The following is a 26010-nucleotide window of genomic DNA, read 5'->3' as shown; positions in this document are numbered from 1 at the left end:
TGAGATAACAAGAGTTCTTGTCATACGTGCTGCCACTCGGCTTCTTTTCTGCAACCATAAAATGCCATTCCAATCAAGACTTAAATCGAAAGAAGATTGAAACTTGCAGGGAATTGCAATTCAGCTATATTACTATAGAGAAATAAACCAAGTAAACATTGTTTCCAGTTATCCGTTGTGTTCTTGGTTTGCCAAGAGAGAAAAAAAAATCATCATTGCTTGCATATTTTCACTAGTCACAAAATTCATTCCCCAGCTCCCCTAGACAAGTTTTCCCAAGAAATACAAATAGCATAATAATATCGAGAAAAAAATATATTTAACGCAGTCTAAGGTGACATTCAATGTGGGGGGAAGAAGAGGTAAATAACTACATGACAAGTGAATCTGATTATAAAAACAATCTACCCATTCTAAATAAAGTAAAGGCGGCTTTCACTTACAAAGTCCGGGAAAAAAAAAAAATCTCAGGGCTTCCTCCTGTCCAGGAGAGTTGCACACCATTCTCAAACTACGTGATTTCCATCTACAAGTCAACAAACATTGAACCCCCCTCAAAATGTGTTCTCAATAATCAAAACGCTTGAGGAAGCACCATCAGGTTTTTCTTTCTTCGGCAAGTCCTAGTCACACTTGATGTTTCGGTAGATCCTCCGCACAAATAGATTAGATCCCAAGTAACCAACAGCCCCTGGACATTAAAAAGAAGTCATTTAACATAGAAAACTAGAAGAAACATAAAATAGGAGGAATTTTCTTCGGGGTTTTTTCCCCTCCATTTCTTGATATCACTACGAGTCCCTCAAAGATGAACATTTACTAGTGGAAAAATATCCCTTAATAGAGGAAATGCCAAGAACCATTTTTGAGGTGGAGATCAACATCAAACAGAGTAGAACATGAAACAACATATATTTTTCTATATATAAAATATTAAAACCTAAGTACAGCTGAGGATATTTTAACAGATCTCAGGTTATCAAGTTTTTCTTCAAATTTTTGAACCAATTTGAAACTCTGACCAGGCTCAACTGCTCCTTTACAGTTCGCAAATGCTTCCACCAAAAATTTCAAGGGAAAAATTGAAGTACTGATGCAATAACAAAATCATTTACCAGAACTCATAAGCAGCAAAATAGAAGAATGTTAATACAAAATTACATAGAAGTAAAACTCACCACAGAGGATTCCTAAGCCAAGACAAAACATCAGAGTGTATCCAAAATAGAAGCTGGTCTGGAAGAAGCCTGACATCTTCGTCTTCACATAGTAGTAATATATTGAATACAAGTACACATAGACAGCAGTTGAGGCAGCAGAGAAGAATGAAGTCCACTGCCAGTGATAGTTCTCGGCATTTAGCAAGAAATATGTCCCCACAATTGTCACACAAACCGTAACAATTATGAGAATCAAAAACACCAAGAGCATAAAACCATAGACATAGTAAACCTGTTAAGCACACCCAAAAAAAACACAATTTAGCTCCAAAATTCATGTTAGTACTATGAAAACACTTCATAAAACCATTCTCGGGAATTTTTAGACACCAAAAAATAGAGAAGGGTGTGAACTTCCAATTAAATTCAAATAAATCAATTTAGATTTTTTTCTAGCTACAGTTCCTATATAATTTCTTTTACAAGTATGTTGAAAGTAGTTTCAAGTCCCTTGCGGACTTTTCTCGTTAAGAACTTTCAACAGATAGAAAAATTTTAGCAAAACCAATTTCTAAACCAAAACAAATTAGTACCCCAAGCAATACACAAGTAAAGCTTTCTGAATCACCAAGTTGTTTGGGTTGTCCTAATTCTAACATATGTCCACGTTCTACTCGCATTAAAAATTTTCCGATTCTATGCCAAGATGTTATTTGATCGTATAAAAACAAAGAATATGACGACTGTATTTATAGCAACTCAATGACTCCATACTAGAGGATCTTTCAAGCCTTGAAAAACTGTTAAAAAGATCAAATCAAATAGATTAAATTCCATGGCCGGTCCCTAATGCTCCTGAAAACAATTAAACAAGATCCAAGATCCTGATGACATGAAAGTGTTTCCATTAAGCAGCTAAAATACAACCAAATCTTGCAATAATCCAGAAATTTAATCTCACTAAAAAAAATGACTACCGAGTATGTTTTTCTTTTCCATGTATAAGAATGCCCAGGTAAATTTATCAAAGCCATTTAAAGTATAGATATAGGATTTTGAAAGATACCTTGTAATTCCAAAAGGATGTGAAGACAAAATACATTTCAATAAATATGCTGCCAAAGGGTAGCAATCCCCCCATCATTGACACGACAGATGGTGTAAGGTACCACTTCTTCTCCGGGATCGGACGAGGAATGGTCTTAACCCGGCATGGGTTGTTTGGACCACCACTCCAATTTCTTCCAACAACTGTACCAAGAAGTGCCAAAGGGAATGATATGAAAGCCCAAATGATAAAAACAACCACCATCGTGCCAAAGGGAATAGCTGCCAAAGAGCCATAGAATATAGCGATTGTGTTCAAAAGAAAACCAATCCCGAAGCACATAAATGGAAAAAGTGACGCGGTGAGTATCATCGATTTTATCCAGTTTTTACCTGACAAGGGCAAGAAAATAATAGTTAAGCAAATTTATATGATGATAATGAATGTTCTGAAGAGAGTAAAACAAAACCCGACAAGCATAAAACAAATCCCAGAACAAGAAAAAAAATAGGTTAGTCAATGAATATAGTGCATACCCCCATTGCGAGAGTACATCCCACCGCTCACATAACCCGAAATGAACGATGTGAAAGCATAACATACTATGAAAGTTGTGACAATTGCTCCTCTCCTGAAACACATAAAACAGTATTACATGCCAATTGAAGCCAATACTAAGAAAAAATCAGTTGGAAAACAACTGTGAAGGCATAAGCACAAGCGACAAACATAAATTAGATTCGGATAACAAAGCTCAAAAACAGATCAAAGCAAAAAAGCATGGACGGAAAGACATAATATACAAAGCAAAACCACAGGTTCCGACAACACAACCAAAAACTAATAATGGCAACATATGGATGGAAAGATCTAATACACACAGTTAACACTATAATAAACACATAAAATTTTGATAAAGGCAAGGATGGATTGAAAGCAAAGCTATACTCTGGTAAAACAAAAATAGAATGACAGAGAGTCACTTTAAAATGACAACCGATATTTTCCTTATCTATATTCCTTGAACCATACACAAAATTGCACTTCATAATTCCAATGGAATGGCCAACAACAATGATGTATTGCTCAAGGAAAGCACCAAGTAATTCATATTTAATTCTCAACATACCCGATGTACAACATTCCAACAATCGCAAACAAGATGACGATCAGAACAAGTAACGCAAGCTGAGCACCAGTGCCAACAACAGCTGACAAAATAACTAAACTGCGAGGAGGCCGAAAAACATCGCCGTGGACAAGTTTCCAACCAGACTCTTCATTCACATCTCTTTCCTGTAAATGAGGTCATGAAATAGTCACCATGACAAAATAACAGAGAGGGGGAAATAAAAAATAGTTGCCTTAATTTGGATCTCTAGAAGTTAATACGATCACTTAAATGAAAAAAATTTTACAGCTCAATTTAACAAACTTTAGGACAAAAATACATTAATATGGATAAATAAATAAGATATTTAATAAATTTTGAGGAGTATTACCAGAGTCTCCAGATCATCATCTTCCCGAGCATATTTTGCATAGTCATTTCTAAGAGTTCGCATTAATATCATCGAAACCAGACCAGTGAGGAAGATAACCATCATGAACGAATTAAATATGGAGAACCAATGAATCTGCACAATATAGTGTGCATCAGTGAGTGGATTTCCAATAGAGGATTAAACCATTAAAGCATACAGTCAAGCAGCAAAAATCACTTTAAAAACTTGACCAATAACTGCACTACTAATCAGGAATGATGTGATCCACATCGAGGGCAATAGATGATTGAGATGGCAAGGAAAGATAAGATAGCATGTGATTTGATTAAGGTGATGGCCTTAGAGCGGAATCAATTATTCCACCATTAAGAAAATTTAGAGAAAAAATGCCACATATTCACCTGATGCTCAAAGAAAGGGTAGTCAAGGTAAACATCAAAACGACGTGCAAAAGTGACATTAGTAGAGATCCATTTGACAGAATATGTCAAGTCTAGTGTTTTCCCTGCTTCCAACTGTTTTGGGCTTTCTTGAGTGAGATTAACATGAATGATCTGCAAGGAAAGAAACATTTAAAGATATAAACATGGATAAAAAGGAATCAATTGAGAAAACATACAGGAGTTCATAATCGACAGACCTGATCTTTGTTGTATTTAACAATAATAGTTTTATGCGTGTAAAGCACATGCTTATTGCTATCACTGTTCTTATCAGGATGTAGCTCACCAACAAAACCTATAACATTAAAAAGAAGATGAGCATTAGGTAGCAAATTAAATATATAAGAAGACTAAAAATTCTATCAAAGAAAAGTTAGATGTATGCATACCCCATAAAGGAAGATCGTCTGAACTTGTTTGCAGCACAGCGAAGACCAACGAAAATTTGATCAGATAGATAATAAAGGTGAAGAATAGAGCACCAACAGATTATGTACAGAAAATGAAACCTGAACCCCAAAAAAGCACGCAAACCAAAAAACTAGCTCCATACTCAGTATTTTCCCAGTTATATGCCGTATACAGCCATTATTGTCAGACTATTAAAATATAAAAGCCTGTTACAATGATTCAGATTGATGTGAAAGGGCCTATAGTGAAGCTAACAGAAGTACAACCATAACTTTTTAACATAGATGTAGGACCTCTACTTTATAATTCAGAAGCTCCATTCCCTGAATTCAAATGACAAAAAACTTAACCCTTGCAGTAACAAACACGTTGAAACTCAACAGAAAGCAGATGTTTGGTATGACTTCAAGTCACAGCAGTGCTTGCATCATATCGGTAATATTAATATCTACACATGCTTTAAGTTGAATACACACATGCAAAAAGTTATCAATACAAATGCTTCCAGAATTCTATCTTCTAGGCTGAAATCAAATGAATGATCAAATTATGCTACTCACTGTTTACATATTGACTGTATTTAATTCGTATTCCAAGTTTTTAAACTTTTTTGGGTCTATATTTATGTTAAATAAAATGTAACAACATATATAACAACTATTTATGCTATTACATTATTGCTATTAGGGGGGTGGTCCAAATATGCTGTGATTTTGCAGCAAATTATAATGCAGTAGATGGCAATTTACTGCCAACCTGTTTAATATAAAAGAGCTTCCTAAAAAGTGAAATCATTATTGAGAACTCTAAAATTGATTTTTAAATTTTTTGTAACTAAAGAACATGATTTCTTTCCACTCCATACACAAGAAGTGGGACTCTTATTGCACCAATCTACCTTTTTGCCTATAAAATGCAACCCATTTTTTCCAGAATAAAAATATAGATTGGCAAAAATTGTGCAGTCTAGTACATATAAAATTGCATCTCTCTATTTCTTTACAGTAAGGATAGTTCTGTATCCTGTAAAGAAAGACATATTAACACCAGATTCCAGAGAGCACAAGTCTCCATGAATCTCCAACAGGCCTGGACTTCTGCCAGCATTCACTTGCACTAGTACATCTTGTATTGGTTACTCAATAAGAATCTATTCATTTGTCTAAAAAAAGGACAAGCGACCATTCATCTATCAAAATATTTCCAATATGTAGAAGAAATTACAAAGAAGAACTTACCAATGAAAAATTCAAACCAATAACTATTTTCAATAGCATCTTTGAATTGTTTCACCTTTGCTTCATCAAGTTCAAGTACGCAAATGGTACTCTTATCCACATTTTCTGCCAAAAAAAGTCAAACATGCCACCTTTATCGTTCTACTAAACAGTCTAAACCACAATAACCATGCTAATGATAGAAGGAGATCTACTTACTTTGGAACTTTATGTCAATCTGGCTATCAATAAGTTCATTCCCACCCAGGACCTCACCAAGCCCTCCCCACTTGTGACCCGCATTGCCATCTGGATGACAAAAGGGAAGGCTATAGTAATTGTATGTTTCTTGTGGATTATTATAAGGCCCGACTTTGTTTACCCAAAGCGTAACAGGGTCATCAGATTGATACTGAAAGATAAACCAAACTGGATGTCAAAGAAAGCATTGTTATCTGCCAATATATGTAATGAAAAAATAAAAAATAAAAATTCAGTGCATTCAGATAGAAGCAAGAGCTGTACTTGAGCAACCCATACTCATATGAACAAAATTGACTAAAAACAAAACAGTATACCGTGCTCTGGATAGAATTATTATCATCAGAAAGATGCACAGATACATAACAGAACTCACGAGTAGAGTTCTTTTTTCTCTTAAAGAGAAAAGGATGCATGAAAATCCATATTGCCTAACAAAATATTGATTTAGCTCCTCCTAAACACACACAAACACACACAAATGTAAGATGCCAAATTATGGAACAGACAGCTTAGAAATTCAATTTGCGTAGACATTTGTCAAGTTTACCTTGCTAGGCAACAAACTAAATTTTCAGGCATTTATAAAACAAAACCAACATGAAAAAAACTAAAAATTGTATTGACGTGGATATTGGATGTCTAACGTCCAAATTTGCTTGACAAAACATAATCACATAGCCATACATGTGTATACTTTTTAATTGTGAGATTTTATTAAACATTCCAGTATAACTTTTTAGTCCAAAATTCATAATTTAAGTTATAAATGAGAAGATAAGATTATGACAGTTTTCTACACATGCGGGTATGCAAGTTAACACATGAAGGGGTCAGGGGCAGGGTGGACCCAGAAATTTTACTTCTGGGGTCCAAATTAGTAGTATGAAAATAAATTATATTGGAATATTTTCTTTACAATATAATTTGGTTGGAAGTGATCTAAGGCGAATATTTAGAGTATTTCATAAATTTCCAAGTGCATCAAATGAGTAAAATAATACGGAAAATCAGGGTCTTCTTCCCAGACTATGATAAATATGAAGCGCTTAAAAATTAGAGGATTACGAAAATCACATTCAAAATGCTCTGAGAACTGCTTAGCTAAGGGCCTACGCTAATCTGAATACAGGGGGGGGGGGGGGGGGGGGGGGGGGGGGAGAGAGAGAGAGAGAGAGAGAGAGAGAGAGTTGAAACCACCATGCTTAAGTATCTAGGGAGGAGCAGTGAACCTGTTGCAGATTACAGAGAACTGCAATCGGGTTAATAAAATAAAAGGAACACAAAAGAATCCCACATGGAAGATGTAGGGTTGAGGAAGTGAAACCTATAAACCCTACACACTATGGAGTTAGAGAACAATAAATAGGCAAAAACCCGGCTTTAATGTGTGTTGCTTTGTAAAAGAACCAAACAATTCCATGAAGCCGCAACTTTTTTTGGGTCGGGAAGATAAATTTTATTACCAAAAAATTCTGGAGACTCAAAACACACTCGGGCTACATAGAAAATAAGCTCTCGCATACTAAGTCACATAAAGCAGGAACGAGAGTGTAGCAAATACTATTTTTCAATAGTGGAAATGTTTTTAAAGTGACTACTTATTTATAAAAAGAACTTAATTCATGTTATACATGATAATATTAGTTTATTATTTAATATGTAACATATTTTAATCATTTTATTACAAAATAAAGGCTCTTTTGTTATCAATTTATCATTGGTTTAATTAATTATATATTATCAACGATCAAACATAGAAAAAGTATTCTAGTTTTCGCACAAACAACAAATGCCTCAGTAATTAGTGCCCCAATCAATAGGTTGCTGGTTCAATCCCCATAAAAGTCCTCTTTGTTGGCTGCTTTTTTATATATCAATCATTTAAAGCAGAAGAAAAGCTGCATTGCACATGTGCATTGCCCCAAAATGTCTAGAATCCATGGACTTCAAAAATCAACCTGTGAACTATGTTAACTGAATCAGCGAATTTGGAACAAATCCATTTTAGAGTGAAGATTCCTGAGTGGAGCTTGGGGAAGGGCTCCCACCTGCATGGATTATGTGACAAAGCTCACAACCGAAAGAAGCCATTCGAAAAGAGGAAAGAAGGTGACACTAAAATGAAACAACACTGTCAACCCAAGGCTCTAGGGAAGGAGAAACAGGAAAACATATTCTAGAGCAGAACAAACCAACCAAAAATAAAACCAGTAGGTCAATGACCTGTAAGATCAATGAAGGAAACATTATGTCTATCAGAGTTAGGAGAATGATAAAAGGATTGACCTAAGAGTGACCATCTGAATACAAGAGGAGTTGGCTAAATAAGAAGAACGAAGAGCCATGCATCTCCCTTGAGCAAACTTTGAGGCTATGTAGAAAACTCGACTTTACAATCATCCTTTTTATCCTCATCTACCTTTTTGACATCATCAACATGAGTGGTCTCCTCCATGGTTCTCCTCTACAACCTCTAAATGACTAAACTACCCATGGTTGACAAACTTAATAAAATTAAGGTGTTTTTCCAAACATAACAATTCTGAGGTTCAACCCGGACAAGAAAGCCAAACGATTAATGGTTCTCGTAGTTGAACCACCTAACCACCAGTTTCTAAAACATTGCTCAACAGTTAACGATCCAATGCAATCAATATCTCCTATGTCAGTCTGAACAGTTCTCATTTTTAAGCCGCATTATACTCTTGTTCTTCTTCCTTTTTTGTCCTCCTTACACCCACACAACCAAATTTGACATCTTGGGGAACAGAATAAAATAACTAAAAATAAGAAAGAAATGTATGACTACTTATGGCTCAACAAGTGTAGGTTAACAAGAACTCAAAATTAAATGAACAACATGTAGAATCTGCAGACTGAAATTCTTATAACAACATATTATAAGTTTTGGCTCGCAAGTAAGGGGTGAACCCACTATACTATAGTCCACAGATTTGCATTCGGAACATGATGAACATCATCCTTGTGCACGAATTATTCTTAAACAAAAAAGCCTCCCAAGAAGAGACGTAACCAACATCAAGCCGAAAGAGGACAAAACCACTCACCACCTCATGAAGGCATTGAAGAAACTTTAAGCAGAAAATTCTTAAGAACAAATTCAACTCGGTTTCTTGAAAGTTGATAGTGAAGAGTAGGAGTAATTTCACATTATCTGCATCAACACAACCTTTTTTATTAAACTAATCCCACAGCTATTTGTCCATGCATGAGATTGTTTCAAACACAAACTGATCATGCAGGGTCAACCACCGGGGCCACCGCGTTGCCACAAGCCCGCACTATCCTGGTGAACTGCCTACACCTAGCAGCATCATTACTACACTGACAATTTGCGTAATGTGCACTGGGTCTACGTCTATATAAAGGGAGAGAGGTAACATAAACATAAAAACTACTTTAAGATCTAAGTCCTACAGTATGAACGCACATGATATCATACCAAAGATACGATATTTAGCGTTCTTGACTCGTAAATCAAACCATTGGATAACAATTAAAGCACAAGGGACATTAATATAAAACCATACATATACTAATATACTAATACCTAATAAATTCAAGATCCTCCGTTCTTAGGTTTATTGAAGACACGTACATGTAGATCTGATTTAAATACGAATATTAACATGAAAATTACGAGATCTATGAATTGGAATGTCAATGGCGAAAGGGAAAGCTATTTAAATTAGGGTTTGAGGCCGAGTGAACTTTACCTTGTGATCGGAATCGAAAGCGAATGCCGGCGAGGCGGTGAGAAAGACGATGAGGGCGAAGAGAGAGAATGATCGGACGACGTGCGGCATCGGAATCGCCGGCGAGTATATGGATCTGACGGTGAAGATCGGGCGAGTGACGGACGACCGAGAAAGAGAGAGAGGTCGGATGAGTATTCGATAGGATTCGATTTCGCCTTCCTCGGAAGTGTTAGAGAGAGACTATGCTCGCTCGTCTTGATTCGCAAAAGTCCTTATTTCAGTCAACAAAAAAAAATTATGCAAATATGTATGAATATGCATGTCCATATATACGTGTACCATCGGTTTATTGGTTGAAAGAATTATTAATGTTTTTTTGTTTTTTTTTTGTTTTTCAAGATGTTGGTGTTGGCACTTGGCCTTTTTTTTTTTTTTCAATAACAAGGGCGTCCAACATTTTTGCATCCACTAATTCACATGACTTGTGTAAGGTTTCTATATTTTAATTAGGTAAAACTCATATTATATTCACATATGCAGTGCTAAAAAGTTATTTAACATGTTATAAATGTCATAAAATAAATTTTGACCGTATTAAAAATGGGTTACCGAATAAATTGAACCAAACCAAAAACTAACATTATAGATTGATTCGAAATTATAATGCAATGGTTAGTTTTCAATTCTAGAAATCAAACCCTTGTTTATTACCATTCTATTCCAAACAAAAGCATTAGTAACATCGCAAAAGAGAAAAACAAGAAAACTCCTTGATTTTAATTTGGCTAAGTTATATCAAAAAAAAAAAAAAAGTCCTGGAAGTTACTTGTTCTTGTATTTCTTAAATTTAAATTTACAAAGTAGAAATTCATAAAACTATACAAATACAGCATTATCTATACTTTGTATAAACCAAATATTTATTGTTTTAAAATTTATATAACCAAATATTTATTGTTTTAAAATTTATATTAAGAAATTTTTAATCTAGAATTCATTCATCCTATTAAAGCTTTTACAAAATGTATTTGTCTAGAGAAAAAAGTAGGGGTTGAAAGTAATTTTACAAAAGGTGACATTTGAGGAGATTAGGAGAAGTATTGTGTATATATATATATATCTAATTTTGGAGAGTTTTTAGTTTTTTTTTTTTAGGAGAAAGAAAAAGCATCACATTTTTTTGTTTGTTTTTCTTTTTCCTTTTTTTTTTTTCTTTTCATTTATACCATGTAAGAGGAGATTCTTTCTTTATAATTCTAACCTAGCTGTACTGAATCAGATTTAAAAAGTTTTTGTATTATTTCTTTCGCGTTGTTGCCTATCATTACTCTTGTTATTTTCTTACTCATAGTCTCACCCTAATTCTTTGATTATTAATTATATATTTTTTTAGTCTTCTTAACAATTGCATTTCCACTAATTCTTTGATTATTAAATGACTATGTTGTTGTTGTTGTTGTTGTTTCCTTTGTAGGACCCAACATTCCACCCCCATATACACAGCCCAACTAATCACTATCCCTGTATACATTTTCTTTTAATTTATTACACATTCGTTTATCACATAAACCCTACCAGCATTTTCCCATTTTGTCCAACCTATTCTAATTCTAATACTTACACCGTTAATCAATTTAATCTCCCTTTTGTACAGTTGATCCTAATTCCTAAGTATAAAAAATTTATCATTTTGAATAATGTTTTGGTCTTGATTTTTTTTTTTTTAACCATATTATTATGGATAATACTTAGCTACTCACCGGTAAATAGCTTCACGCTACTCACTCCTCGTGTGTTCCAATGATAATATACCATATCGGCTTTAATAACTAAATAATTCACCTTCTTTGCATTATCTCAGATCAAATAACTTTTCTATTAAAGTCGATGTAGTATGTTGTTATTGGAACACATGAGGGGTGAACAGGGTGAGCATTATCCTATTATTATTTCCCGTGACAATACTAAATTTACATTATCCTATTAAATGTCTTACGATATAATTATACTAAATTTTAACGTTATGATTATATAGTCATTCTCCAATCTTCTGTTTTCTTGTTGAGGCTTCCTTAGAGCTATTAAATAGTACAACATGAAAGGTCCTCTTGCAAGTCTTTCGTTATTTTATCCATTATTATTTGGAATAAAAATATACTAAGGTATTATTTAAAAACCCAATTGGAACGACGTGTATATATATATATATATAAAGAAAGAACATTTATTTCATTTGATTTAAATGAAAAATAGCGATTCTAAGCAACTAATTCCAAAGCATTGATACTTTAACCACACACACACACACACATATATATATATTCGCATAAACACACCATCGTGGCTATCTCTCATTCACTCCCTACCAAACAATGGTACAAACTAGTGTGATTCAAGCACCTAATTCCAAAACATTCTTCTTGTTTTGGATTGCAATTCAGGGAAGATTATCAACTCAAGACCTACCATCAATGAGTTGTACAATGCAACCAAATGTGTGTGCATTGTGTCTAAAAGCCGCAGAGAGTCGTGAACATATTTTTCACCAATGTTCATACTCAAAATCAATTTGGAATGAGTTACAACAAAAATGTGGGTTCCATACAAACTCTATTACATGGCAAAATTTATAATTCGGGCTTCTTCAAACCGGAAAGAGAAAGCAAAGTTTAGCAAAATTATTTTTGGAAGCTTACGCTGGCAAGTTTTGTATACCATATGTGGAGTGAACGCAACAACAGAATTTTCCGAAACAGAAGTGTCTCTAACCCGACCTTCAATGCAATCATCAATTCGGTGATGTTTAAATTGCTCTCCATAAAAGAAATGCTCATGTCCTTATGCAAAGGAATGGAATATGCCTAGTTCCTTCTATGAACCGTCCCACTCAAACCCCTTCTTCACATTCCCATAAATTTCACTGCCACCGCCATAACTGAATCCACCATGGCTAAATCACCACCATCACATAGATGTTTTATGAGGTTGTTGATGGAATCCGGCCCATGCCTATGGGTTGTGTTTTGAGAATTTATGGTATCACATTGGCCCATTTTTGTTTTGTTTTTTTTGACATAAGGGCGCCTGCCCCATAATGCGTATTGGGATGTGCCCCTATTTCCTGTTCTTTTATTTATTTTATTTTTTTATTATTGAGGAGTATTATTTTTTAGTTGGTACTCACAAACACATGTTTCTTTTTAAACGTGAATTTCTGACCTCCTTTTAAGAAATAAGAGGCTAAAACTGCTAAATCACTGACCGTTTGTAACATCAATTAATTAACGAATCTATACAAAATTGGACTGTCACTTGATTTAAATAATAAAAAAAATAAAAAATAATGAATCTATACAAAAGTGAATTGCATTTATCATTTCAAGTTTATAATATATATATATATATATATATATATAATGCAACAGTAATAGTAGATTGTTAAAAAGTGTCGGGATGGACTTGAAAATTATGTGGGCAAAACATAAGTTTTATGTTGAGAGAAAAATTTTAAATGGAAGAGAGAAGAAATAATAGATGAGATATTCCTAAGGAAAATATTATGTATTTTCATTTTATTGTTTAATTTAATGGAATATAAGAGAATAAAACTTACAATGTATTGTATTAGTTTGCTCATAAGGAAATAGAGAGTTTTAAATAGTTTTTATCATTATACCCAATATTATTTATAATATTATTACGGAGGATAATATTATAATTTAAAGTTGTATAAATTAAGATAATAATAATATAATTCGAAACTTCCATAATAATATCACTTGTCTCTTCTTAACGGAATAAGAAAGTTTATTCATTGCTTCCTATTTTTTCTTCCCCCTCTTTCTTAATTCTACATAATAAAGCATTAGTGATAGAAAATTGAAAGTAAATATGGTTACATGGTTATAGACAAAATATTGGTATTTTAGTTTCCATATGGATATTAAAAAAATTACAAAATATGGTTATATGGTTATCACTTAAGTACGTACATTTTAGTTAGCATAATTTCTTGGAACGTGTAAGAGAGCGCTAAAGCATTGGAAAGTTTACACTTTTAACCATTTACTGTATTCACACTGATTTCCCATTATTTCCTGGATCATACAAGATTTAGAGTAAATCGTGACCGAGTATTCCGAGATTTTAGAAATACACCAATGAAAATAGTTTTTAGAAGGAAGAGAGTTCTCACAACTTGTGCAAAAATCCAACCTAGTGTCAGACTTTGACCTGCTTGGTTGTTTATGGAGCCGATAAAATTTTGTGCCATTTGTTTTTATAAATTAGACACATGAAATAACAAAATTGGAAAGTTTCATAATTTAACTATGTCGGGAAATTTGTCAAATCATTTTCTTAAAATCAGTCCCCGAACTATGATAATATATATATATATTGGGGCACCAGATAGTCAATGATTTTTAGAGAGATATCAACCTGTCCAAAAATTATCAAATTTTACAGAGACAGTATACATGAATTTGAATGTATGGTAAAAACTTCATAGCGTTTGAAGTACTACAGCCCCTTGAAAAAAAATTCGTTTCCAAGCAAGAACTGGAGAAATTTTAAAACAGAATTTTAGAAAACTCCCATAGTTGCAAGAATATATATGTGTGTGTGTGTACATATATCATCTCCTCCAACTGACCATAGATGATAACTTACCCCCAAAACCGAGATAATAAAAGTTCTGGAACATAATTAACAGAAGACTCAATCCACTGCATTAGACTCCCCACAGTTGGGGCTAACTTATACTATATAATTTAAAATTTATAAAAAAAAAATCATTGCGTTACTCTTAATTTCTTACTAGTATATATATTAAAAAAATATAATTCAAAAATTAAGGAAAATGAACCTAAATAAGTAGTTATGAAAACTGGTTGATATGAAAAAGAAAAAAAAAATAAATAAGAGAAAGAGATAAGTAACAAGTAAAAGAAAAAGTTGTAAATAAAGAAAAAAAAGTGTTCAAGAATTAAATTTTATTAAACAATTGTTTCAATTTAAAAAAAACAAAAGTTTGATTACTTTGATTCCACTTTGAGAAAAATACATGTCATTGTTACCTTGATGAAAAGTTGAGAAAAATATATAATATTTTAACTTAAACAAAATTTAACAAAATACAATTAGCAGCGACAAAATAGAGAAGTGCTTTAATAATTTATATAAGAGTAGCTATAGAATTTGTTTGATAACGACAACTAAAAACATCAGCATATATGATAATATTATTGTTATTGGCATTATTGTTATGCTGGTATCACAATGTTTTAGTTTTTACTACTTCTCATGAATTGATTCACAAAGAAGGTTCTTGTGTTTTTAATACATATGAGGAAATATTTGAGTAATTTTTTATTCTCTCTCTTGAATTCATATAATAGATATTATACTTGTGTATATATACATGTAAATAAAACAATGATGTATTATTGTAAAATCTACCAACAATGAACTTATATTTTTATTTTATAAGATTTGAGCTTTTAAAAATACGCTAGAATGGTCCGAATAAAATTTTTATATGAGTTTTGAAGTGATGCAAGCTATATTTATTCTAAATTCATAATTATATGGACAATAATTTAGTGTTTTGAATTTTTTTTGAGGGGTCAATTAAAATTTTATATAAATTTTAGGGGTCCAAGCAAGAATATTTATATAAAATAATAATTTTAATAAGGGTATAAGAAGGAATTGGAGAAAATTTGGGGGGCCATGGCCCCCTCTAGCTCGGCCCTGCCTCGTAGGTTTAAAAATGGTAAGAGGACTACACAATCTTCTACCAAAACACCATTTCTAAATCTATTAATTTATTTCTAAATCTATTAATTTATTTCTGCACGTTTCATGTGTTGCATTTTCGACATTAATACATCCCTAATTGCTTTGAATTCATTGAAATGCAATTAATTTCTACCAACTTTACACGATTGCAAAACCAATCAGCCAAGCCACCATAATAATAATATAACACATGTGGTCATTTGTTTGGACCAAAAATTATATTTGTTTTGTTCATTTTTTAAAAATATAAAATTCCAATAATATTTGTTTGACCCACAAGTTTTTAGAGTGAGTCTTCAAGGAGTTAGAAAAATATAGTAGTATAACTTAACAGAATTCTAATTGTCAAGAAAAAGAGACAAGTTGAAAGAAATGAAGACCAAGCTAATAAAGAATCATCAATACGTGCATCCAACTCATACAAAGTAGTAAACATGAACTAATCATCAGAATGTTGTTGTAAGCATATGAATAGAATATTCAGTATAATTGACTTAAAGGTACAAGAAATTATTATTACCTGAACTAATGAAAAATTATCAATAACTCAAGTTTACATCAACTATAAAGGATCTAATTAAATATTATATTAATGAATAAGTCCGAACAACACATCCAAACTGAAAAGGAGAGAGGAAAGAGAAGAAAAAAGAATAAATTGAAAAATCTTTGAGCAATAAGCACCCAAGAAATGCTATATAATAGCCACTCTAAAAAATAATTATTGATAAAATATATATTCTCCAAAGTTATACAATATGAGAATTGTATACATGATATATCTGTCTCACTTTGTGGTCCATCTTTCCCCAACTCTCCCAAGGAAGTTGTTTTGAAGATACAAAAAAAAAAAAACAAGAGAGTTTAAGGCAATGCAGTGGAGAATTGGAGATGTATTTATAAAACATTGAAAATAGTCAGGCGTATAGGTTGGTAATAACTTGGTATGGAACCACAACAGAAAATGGAGTTAAATATGTGTTGGGAACAGATTCTTAATCAACGTGATTGGAAATGATGTGAATTTATGTAACAAAACATATTAGCTCTGAATTTTTTCTGAAATGACATTTTTATATCTAAGGGCCCCATACTATATACTGAGCCAGAGTAATGAAATAGATGGATTGCTTAGAAATGATAGCATTTTAGACACTTACAAATTTAGATTTTGTATTTGAGAAGTATTTTTTATGGTAGGTAAATCACACAATACCCATTTGTTTCGTTAAAATCTCAAATTTTCCCTCTTTCATTTTGGAGCAAGAGTAGTCGTAAAAGTGAAAAGAGTTAAATAAAACAAAAATGTGAATATTTTAAACTTTTATACTAGTGGTTTAGTGTAATAGGTAAATACTTGTCCATTTATTTAAAAGTTTAAACTGTTAGGTATGATGCATACGCACTCATTTATATCTTTGTCATTTTTCATCCGAATCTAATGTGGGACAAGTATCCCTTTATAACATTCTCCCTCACCCGAACTTGCGCAATGCTCTCATTGCGGTCGGACAACTCTGACTACCTAAGGTGAAGACCCGGACGTCCTCTGAACTGGGCGCTTGGCGTGACACCAGATCAATAATTGGATCTGACTCTTATATCAACGGTAATGGGTGGGCGTTTGACCATTTACCCAAAAGTTTAAACTATTGGGTGGTGCTGCTATACCTATCAATTTATACTTGTGTCATTTCTTATCAGAATTCGATGTGAGACAAGTCTCCCTTATAACACTTAGATAGTTGAGCGAGTGTGATCGTATTCGAATATTCTCTTCTTAATTTGACACAAAAAAAAGAAAAAGAAAAAGAAAAAGAAAAGGTTAATTTCACTAACACTCTCTCGAGTTTGGCCAAATATTACTTTGAAACATCTTTCGAAAATTACTATCCCTGATGCTACAAATGTTTATTTCGTTTTTCACTCACACCCCAACTGTTATTTGTAGACATCTGACACCATATAAAATGACTTAAATACCTTTTGACTTTGTCAAAAAAAACTTTAACCTTAAGAAATATATTAAGAGACTAAACTATCCCTAAATGTTTTGCAGATTTACAATTATATATATATATATATATGAGTATTATATAGTGTGTGTGTATATATATATGTATAATTGAGGTAATATATATATATATATATTTGAGGTAACATCGTTGCACCATTTTCCATATATACCGGACTCAAAGTTTTTAAAAAATCGACATCTAAAAAATTGATTAATTACCAAAAAAAACAAAAATTTATTAATTACCAAAAAAAAACCAGGATTGATTAATTACCAATTTTTTTTTATAATAATAATAAAAAAATTATATACAATAAACCATATACTCCAAAATTAAATCCAAACTTGGAATTCAGTAAACCCCGTACGATATGCCATTGAGTTCCAGTAAGGATTCTTCATCATTGCTCTCCTCATCTAGTCGGCTATGTGATTAGTTACATAGTTGGTTCAGTAAACTTCCATCATTAGTGAAATAAAAAAGGATGCGCATGAATAGAATACTCAAAAGAATGGGCGAGAGATCGAAGAAATTCCAGCCGAGCCCACAATCACAAAATCTCAAATTATATATATATATATATATATATATATACATATGAAGGGTATAATGATTATTTAAGTAACTTGATATTTTGAAATAAATAAGATTAAAAAATTAGAGACAAAGTTATTTTTTTATAATTTTTTAACAGAGACTTTAACGGAAAAAAAGATATTTTGAAAACATGTTTGAGAGGGTTATTTGGGCAAACTTAAAAAGGGTGTAAATGAAATTTAAAAAAAAAACAAAGAAAAAAAAAAACTTCACCAGAAATGTATTAGCCTTTTATATCCACCACGTAGCCATATTTTTTATTTTTATTTTTCATATATATATGGATGCTGTATATAACTTAAAAAAAAAAAAAAAAAAACTATTACTCCGTATTATTGAGTAATCTCTTTTAATTTCCCAAAAAAGAAAAAGAGAGAATGATCTCTTTCCTCTCTCTTTCACTTCTCTCTCTACAAAAAGGCATCCTGGTGCGCAATCTTTACTTCCCTTCAAATCTCTTCCGCAAACTCACCACCTTTTCACTTCAATAGTAAGTACTCTCAATCGCATAGCTAAATCTTGTTGATTTCTTCATATCGATTTCATTTTCTCCAATCCGAAGCTTTCATTTTCAACCTATCAAAGACTTCCCTTCAATATTTGAACTTTCCTTTCAAGATTCCAAAGACAATTGAAGAATCGCTGCTCCATCTGACCTTGAAGGTATGAATTGAAGCCTAACGGTTGGAGATCACGAGGTTAATTTAGGGTTTTTTTGTATAGAGGTGAGAAAATGGACAAGTACGAGCTTGTGAAGGATATAGGATCTGGAAATTTTGGTGTGGCGAGGCTTATGAGGAACAAAGAAACCAAAGAGCTCGTGGCCATGAAATACATCGAAAGAGGACATAAGGTTTGTGTAATATGCATTCGAATCTGTAAATCATTCTATTGATCTCACTCTCTCTCTAAAAACACGACAGATCTTTATTTCACACACACACAGATATCACACTTATGGGTGTGTTATGGTAAATCAGAACTCGGATTAAATTCTTCAATCGTTGAATTCTGATCTCTGTGTTTGTGTGTTTGATGAATTGATGTCATGATCGAATTCCTGTTGTGTTTGAGTTCCATTTCGATTTGTTTTGGGTTCGCAGATTGATGAGAATGTGGCTAGAGAGATCATAAATCACAGATCCCTTCGTCATCCCAACATAATTCGATTTAAAGAGGCTAGTTCTGTTTTTCTTTTTCATTTTGAGTAAATATTGAAGTTTTTAATTCAACGTGCCAAATTTAAAATTGTGGTTTTGACATTACAGGTGGTTCTGACTCCTACACACCTTGCTATTGTCATGGAATACGCCTCCGGTGGAGAACTCTTTGAGCGAATCTGCAATGCAGGCAGATTCAGCGAAGACGAGGTTTTTTAAGTGCTTCTAGCTCTAGTGTTGAGTTCTTTCAAAGCTTATGCAAACATGAACTAACTCATTCTTTAGCAGTGACTTCATATGTCAATTTAATATGAAATGAAGTTCATAGTCAATGCTAATGGATATAGGAATTTATGAGATCAAATAATGATATGCATGATCCTATAGAGAGGGGTAGCTCAATTTTTAAATATAGAATTCTCTCATATATGTTATTGCAGTTAATTGCTTTAAAGGTTTACTGATGTTTTCTCCCTTAAAAAATTTTAGGCTAGATACTTCTTCCAGCAGCTTATCTCAGGTGTTGACTTCTGTCATTCCATGGTAAAAGAAAGAACTTTTATATTTATATGTGTTTATATTGTGTTGATTTGGTGGCAATTTGCATCTCATAGTTTATATGGTACTAATTTTTTTTCATTGTTTTCACTGTTGCAGCAAATATGCCACAGAGACCTAAAATTGGAGAACACTTTGTTAGATGGAAGCCCTGCACCCCGCCTGAAAATCTGTGATTTTGGCTACTCAAAGGTTCACAACATTAATTCAGAATAAGATGCATTTCATATTATGAAATTCATCTACTTATTGCCATTCTATTGTTTTGTAGTCCTCTCTGCTGCATTCAAGACCCAAATCAACAGTAGGCACTCCGGCATATATTGCACCGGAAGTTCTTTCTAGGAGGGAATATGATGGCAAGGTAAATTTGATTTCACATTTACTATGTTTGACATGCACAGTATGGTCAAGAGCATGACTAAGTCAACCGAGGCATGATCTTTCACCGACTTAATGCAAGGTTGGTTAAGCGTACACAATGAACTCCATTGATTTTGAACCAATTTTGGCACCTTTCTATATGGTTTCCTGGTTATGAGGGGGTCCTAGATGGAGGCAGAGGCATGTATTCTGTCTGTGCTTTGGTCATAGAATATAGTATATGGAGGGCATTCTTTCTTTCAAGTCTTTTCCTTTCACTTCGAAGCATATTCAAGCAATAGTGAGAAGTTTTTCAGACTCCTTGAAACATATAGCAGCCTATTGGGCTTTTGCCTTGAAAAATAGTAAGCAACAAAAAAGTACGCTAGCATTTACCCCAAGCTTTTTTTTTTTTTTTTTATAAGTAAGAATTTTATAAAAAAGCGCTCAAAGGGGAGCGAAACCCAAGGATACAAGAAATTTACCCCAAGCTTTAAATTTACAATAATCAATTCTTTTCTTTTCTTTTTTTAACAAACATACAGGTAAATTTGTCCAAACCTTTACAATAAATCGGACAATTTGTCAGTGTAAAGAACACTAATTGAGATTTGTATAAAATAATCTTAAGGTAATTATCTAAGTTTGGTGATTTTAACCTTCCAAACTTGTATACATTTCGAATAAATGTTCGAAGTTAATTTGACATGGAATTGCCCTCAACTGATCCTTTACATTGCACTGGACATGTTACATATCAATTGTCTGTTTGAACTGCCCTCCTGTATCCTAAGCTATCTCTAAATCAGCTGACCTTGATAATAAATTTATTGTGGCACTTGAGTCTTATGCATTACCTCTTATTTTTTATATTTGCTGTATTGTATTAGTTTTACTTATGTAGGAAAATAATGGAGAGTACCTTAAGTCATTAAACTGTAGTTATTCAGAATACCTGTTTGTTTATACTTTTTTTTATTTACTGAATAAAGAGCCTATTTATGTATGATGCATTCAGAAATTCCTAATGGTCTAAACATTCCCGCACCCTGCTAATGGAGCCTGTTTACGTATGTGCGTGTGTGGTTTTTTTTTTTTTGGGTTCAACAGCAGGGAGTTGGGGGTGGCAGAGTGGAGGATACAAATGTTTCCACTTTGCTTATTTTGTTTACTTTGTTTGTGTTTATTTGATCAGTTAGCGGATGTATGGTCATGTGGAGTGACTCTTTACGTTATGCTTGTGGGAGCATACCCTTTCGAAGACCAAGAAGATCCAAAAAATTTCAGGAAAACCATTCAAGTAAGTTTCCGTGCTTTTGGTCTGTCAATTGCTTATTAATTCCATATATTCTGCTGTTTATAATATCCTGTAATTTTAATATTCTCCAGCGAATAATGGCTGTTCAATACAAGATACCGGACTATGTTCACATATCCCAAGATTGCAGACACATCCTTTCTCGCATTTTTGTTGCTAGTCCAGCCAGGGTATGTATGAATATGAGTCAAGGAACTTTCTTTTGAGAAGACACAGATGACATTAAGCTAGTTTGCATTCTCTACCATGACTTGTGTTACTAAATTGGTCATATAAGCAGTTAAGAGACGCTTTTTTGTTGGCTCTTCGGCAGAGACATTAGGTGTATAACAGTACAATCCTCATTTTCACTGTGACCTGTTGCCTTGCGTGTAGGGCCAACGAATGTGAGGCCTGCAGTATATACCCATTATTGGCCTTCTATAACTATTACAACAATTTGAAATGGTTATGATTTTGATAATTATATTCTCTAACATGACATACATTGCCACTGGTACAGTATAAGCCACCTGTTGACTTGCATCATTTCATTATCTTACTGATAAAAGGTTGTCATCTGAGCTGAAGATAGTGACTTGCAATGCTATGATATACACATGGGTATCCATGTGGCGCATTTTCAGTCAAATAACTAAAATGACTGTGCCCTTATGTTTGAACAAATTGTAGCTTTACTCCATAGACAAGTGAGGATAACATTTTTTTCTTTAAAAAAAAAAAAAACCCCATTTTACTATGTTAATGTTATCAGGTTAAAAAGCGTCAGCGTAGACCAAAAATCTAAATGCAGTGCCCATTTCAAGAATCTCTAGTCTTTCCAGACTTCATCATTTTTGTGCGCCATTTTCATTGTCATTGATGATGCTAGTCATTTTTAATTGGCTATTAAAGTTATAAGCCATGTATGTTTTGCAGAGGATCACCATTAAAGAAATCAAGAATCACCCCTGGTTCCTAAAGAACTTGCCAAGGGAATTAACAGAAGCAGCTCAAACCATCTTTTACAGGAAAGAAACTCCAAGCTTTTCCCTTCAAAGTGTGGAGGACATCATGAAAATTGTGGAAGAGGCTAGAACCCCTCCTCCAGTTTCCCGTTCAATTGGAGGCTTTGGCTGGGGAGAGGGAGAAGACGATGGAAAGGAAGAAGATTTGGAACCCGAGGAAGAAGAGGACGAGTATGAAAAGAGAGTCAAGGAGGCGCATGAAAGTGGAGAAGTTCCCCTCGCTTGAGGATTAATTTACCCTTCCTATTCATTAGAAAATCAGATTTATAATTCAGAAACCATCAGCTTCAGAATGTTTTCATTTGTATAAAAGTCAGTTTGTTATTTAGGTTTGGGGTTGAATAAGAAGGGCTGTATATTTCTAGTGCTGCGAGCAAGAGGTTTGTGAGTTTCAGCTGTCAGAATATCATGTGTGCTGCTTATTTGACCTTGAAACTGTTTGGATTTTCATTTATAGGTATCATAGTTTGAGTTGATATGGTTTTTCCAGTAAGACCTAGGATTAGCATACCAGAGTTTCAGGTTGTCTGGGGATGAACCTAAAATATGGTTATTTGCTCCATTTCACTGGTGTGTATGAAGCTTGAACCCCTTAGGTTGTATTTACTAATAAACTACTTATTTTGTTTAATAGTTATGCATTTATGTTCTTTATATCGCGTCACATGCTTGCTAAGATGATATGTTTAAAGGAGTCCTGCGACGTTTGATTCGATTTTATATCTTTGCATATTGGTGCTCATTAATTTATTTTATTTTATTTTATTTTTTTCTGGCCTTGCATAAATATAATGAAAGTGGATAGGTTATTCTTTCATCCAGCACAAGTAATGCTTTGTCTGGTTCTTAAAGGAACCATGGAAAAGGTGGTGGAGTTTTTTTAGTAGGGAAAGAAAGGAATTGCTTTCTTTGACATTTGCTTTTGGTTCCTTCATGGTTGGTGTTTCAGCATAAGAATGATGAATTTGGTATTACAGGTGGGACTTGTTGCTTTTAGCCAGTTGCACCAGATGGCATTTTAAGAAAGTGAATTTAGGGCATACTTTTGATTCCTTCATCAGTTTTTTTTTTTTTTTTTCTGTGTTTTGTGAATAAAAATTGAAGCCCCAAAATAGTCTGTTGGTAAGGCTATCACAGGCTAGGGTTTGCAATTCATTCGTGTTAATAAAAGGGCTAGCTCAGTGCATGAGCATCTCGTCATACTGGAAGTCTGAGAAGCGCAAGCTCGGTGCATGAGCCTCTTGTCACAAGTCTAAGAAGGGTTTAATGTTGCAGCCTCATCTCATAGAGGTTTTTCTGTTTTGAACCCGGCGGGAGTCTCAAAAGGATTTGATATCTTACCTGTATGCAATGACTTTCTTTTTTGAACCCGTAACTTCTGAGTCATATAAAGCAGTCTCAACGTTACAATTCATTCGGGTTAGGCAGGCTCAGGCTGGGAAAAGTGGACGTCACTCTCAACATGTGCCGAGAAAAGTTCGGCTTTTAAGTGATCAATGTGACGGCCAAATTGGATCATTATGGCGGCAACTTGTATTGGTGGGTCTTGTGGTGGCTATATAAAGTTAGGAACAGACAACCCAATATTCGCACCACCACAATTTTTTCGTACATGATTGGATGTTGAGATTTATACATAAAATTATACTTATTTTGACTTATTGTAGCACGTGAAACATAATCATGTTGTGTATAATTTAGATGCAACCATGGACCTGTCAATAATTTAATGATCCAATGTGCACTTATTACAAAACATCAAATCACATTGGTTGTGCTTGTGTTGATACTAATATGATCTTAATCTCAGCATTCAAAGAATATGGTCTTCCATCAATAATGACAGGATTTGTAAACTTCGCGGTATCTAACATGCTTTCAACTACAAGATCTTATCAAGAATACTACGTCGCATCAGCCAACAACCTTCTTGCCTTGCTTCAGCTACCGCACTTGATTATCAATGAGAGAGGTTTTTAAAAATGCGTCCACGTAGGGAAGTAGGAGAAAAAATTGGTTTGGCCGACTTGTGTTTGGAGAGATCCGTGTAGGGATGACAATTTGTCCTGTCCCGTCCTGTTTAGTTTATAGTGATTTTGGGAGACCGTTTAATTTATTTGGATGAAAATAATTTTTATTAATGGAAATTTGCGCGGGTTGGGTGTGAGGACGAGAGAGGTCACCCCATCCTGTTTAGGTAGATAAATTACTAAATTACTCTTATTTTATTAGTATATATAATTAACTTTAGAAACCTTAAATCACATTCACTCACTTTCTCAACCGTTCTAGTAAGCGACAGAGCCCTACCAACTAAAAAAGCTCATACCTTTTGATTTTATTTTAAATTATTGATTATCCATTTTTTATGAATTTTTTTTTCAATAATTATATAATTATATTTAAGGAAAAATTTAAAAAATGAAGAGAAATTCATGGGATGGGACGAGTGCTTACGGGAATAAAAAAGTTAAATTGGACGAGAATAGAAGAAAAAGTCCCTGATTTAAAAGATATTGGGTGTCCAAAATTATCCTGTTGCCATCCCTAAATCTGTCCGTCAGAATTACACTATTTTGGCACAAAGCATGCAATCCAACGTGGGCTGTATGGAATCATAATATGGGGCATGCGTTGGACTATGTGCCTTTGTATCAAAACAACATAATTTTGGTGTGTTGGACTCTATGCCTTGATGGATGTTTAATAATGGAGACTGGTTTTTTAAATATATTTTGTAATATAATAATACATTTTTGTGAAGTCAATTTCTTAATAGAAAAATTTGAATTCAATTAATCCACCAAATATAATAATCTAGAATTATTTAATAATTTTTCATAAATAGATAGGGATCCTGATTCCATGAATGGCCATGTGCATAAAAAAACAAGTCATTTTGGTGCACCATATCATGTACAGGATTCTGATCCGTCATTGACAATTTGACATCACCGTTGAATAAATGAAAAAAATGTATTGACAATCTTTTTAAAACTTGTACATTTTTATATAAATAATATATTTTTTTTCCTGCCACTTGTACATTTTTATATAAATGTCAATAGCATCTTTATTATATACATTTTTAATGATCAGTTAAATAATTTTTAAACATTAAACATTCTTAATAAACATTAAAACACAAGTTTATCATTGTCTTTTCATTTTATGAAGTGTGTTGATCCTGAATTTTTTTATCTTATATATACAGTTTTAATGATAGTTAATCACATATTTTCTCTATAGTTATATTCTTTAGATGTCACAAGTGCCCGCACATACACATATATAAATGGGTTACATAGATATTTATATGTTGTACACTTCATTTTATCTTCTTTCTCCTAATTTTTTATTTTTATTGGGATGATTAATTCGTTATTCAATCAAGGTGGATTAATTTTTACTTTTTTTCTT

The 26010-nt window shown here is 33.2% G+C and overlaps 2 protein-coding genes across 3 annotated transcripts; one reads left to right on the top strand and one right to left on the bottom strand.

Moving 5' to 3' along the window:
- Positions 1 to 289: 289 nt before the first annotated feature.
- Positions 290 to 10066, bottom strand: LOC132294371 (transmembrane 9 superfamily member 1). The gene is made up of 12 exons (XM_059792198.1): positions 9786 to 10066; positions 6004 to 6196; positions 5806 to 5910; positions 4546 to 4563; positions 4354 to 4451; positions 4115 to 4267; positions 3711 to 3845; positions 3338 to 3504; positions 2745 to 2839; positions 2227 to 2600; positions 1179 to 1452; positions 290 to 691 (listed from the first exon to the last, which is right to left on the bottom strand). Exons 1-12 carry the CDS (start codon positions 9873 to 9875, stop codon positions 624 to 626), a joined length of 1770 nt encoding a protein of 589 aa, XP_059648181.1. The 5' UTR covers positions 9876 to 10066; the 3' UTR covers positions 290 to 623.
- Positions 10067 to 18530: 8464 nt separating this feature from the next.
- Positions 18531 to 23244, top strand: LOC132294370 (serine/threonine-protein kinase SRK2A-like). 2 transcript variants are annotated; one of them, XM_059792197.1, is made up of 10 exons: positions 18531 to 18674; positions 18908 to 19037; positions 19288 to 19362; positions 19453 to 19554; positions 19834 to 19887; positions 20002 to 20094; positions 20174 to 20266; positions 21461 to 21565; positions 21655 to 21753; positions 22502 to 23244. In XM_059792197.1, the coding sequence occupies exons 2-10, from the start codon at positions 18918 to 18920 to the stop codon at positions 22814 to 22816; spliced, it is 1056 nt and encodes a 351-aa protein (XP_059648180.1). In that variant the 5' UTR covers positions 18531 to 18674; positions 18908 to 18917; the 3' UTR covers positions 22817 to 23244. The 2 variants fall into 2 exon arrangements, with proteins under 2 accessions (XP_059648180.1, XP_059648179.1); XM_059792196.1 differs by having other exon boundaries at positions 18534 to 18674; positions 18803 to 19037.
- The last annotated feature ends 2766 nt before the right edge of the window (positions 23245 to 26010 follow it).

Source organism: Cornus florida, unplaced genomic scaffold (assembly GCF_030987335.1).
Source record: "Cornus florida cultivar Cherokee Brave unplaced genomic scaffold, ASM3098733v1 CherokeeBrave_3.0.0_Hap2_Chr02, whole genome shotgun sequence".
Lineage (NCBI taxonomy): Eukaryota > Viridiplantae > Streptophyta > Magnoliopsida > Cornales > Cornaceae > Cornus > Cornus florida.
The sequence above is the reverse complement of the archived record's forward strand: the minus strand, read 5'-3'. Positions and strand labels throughout refer to the sequence as shown.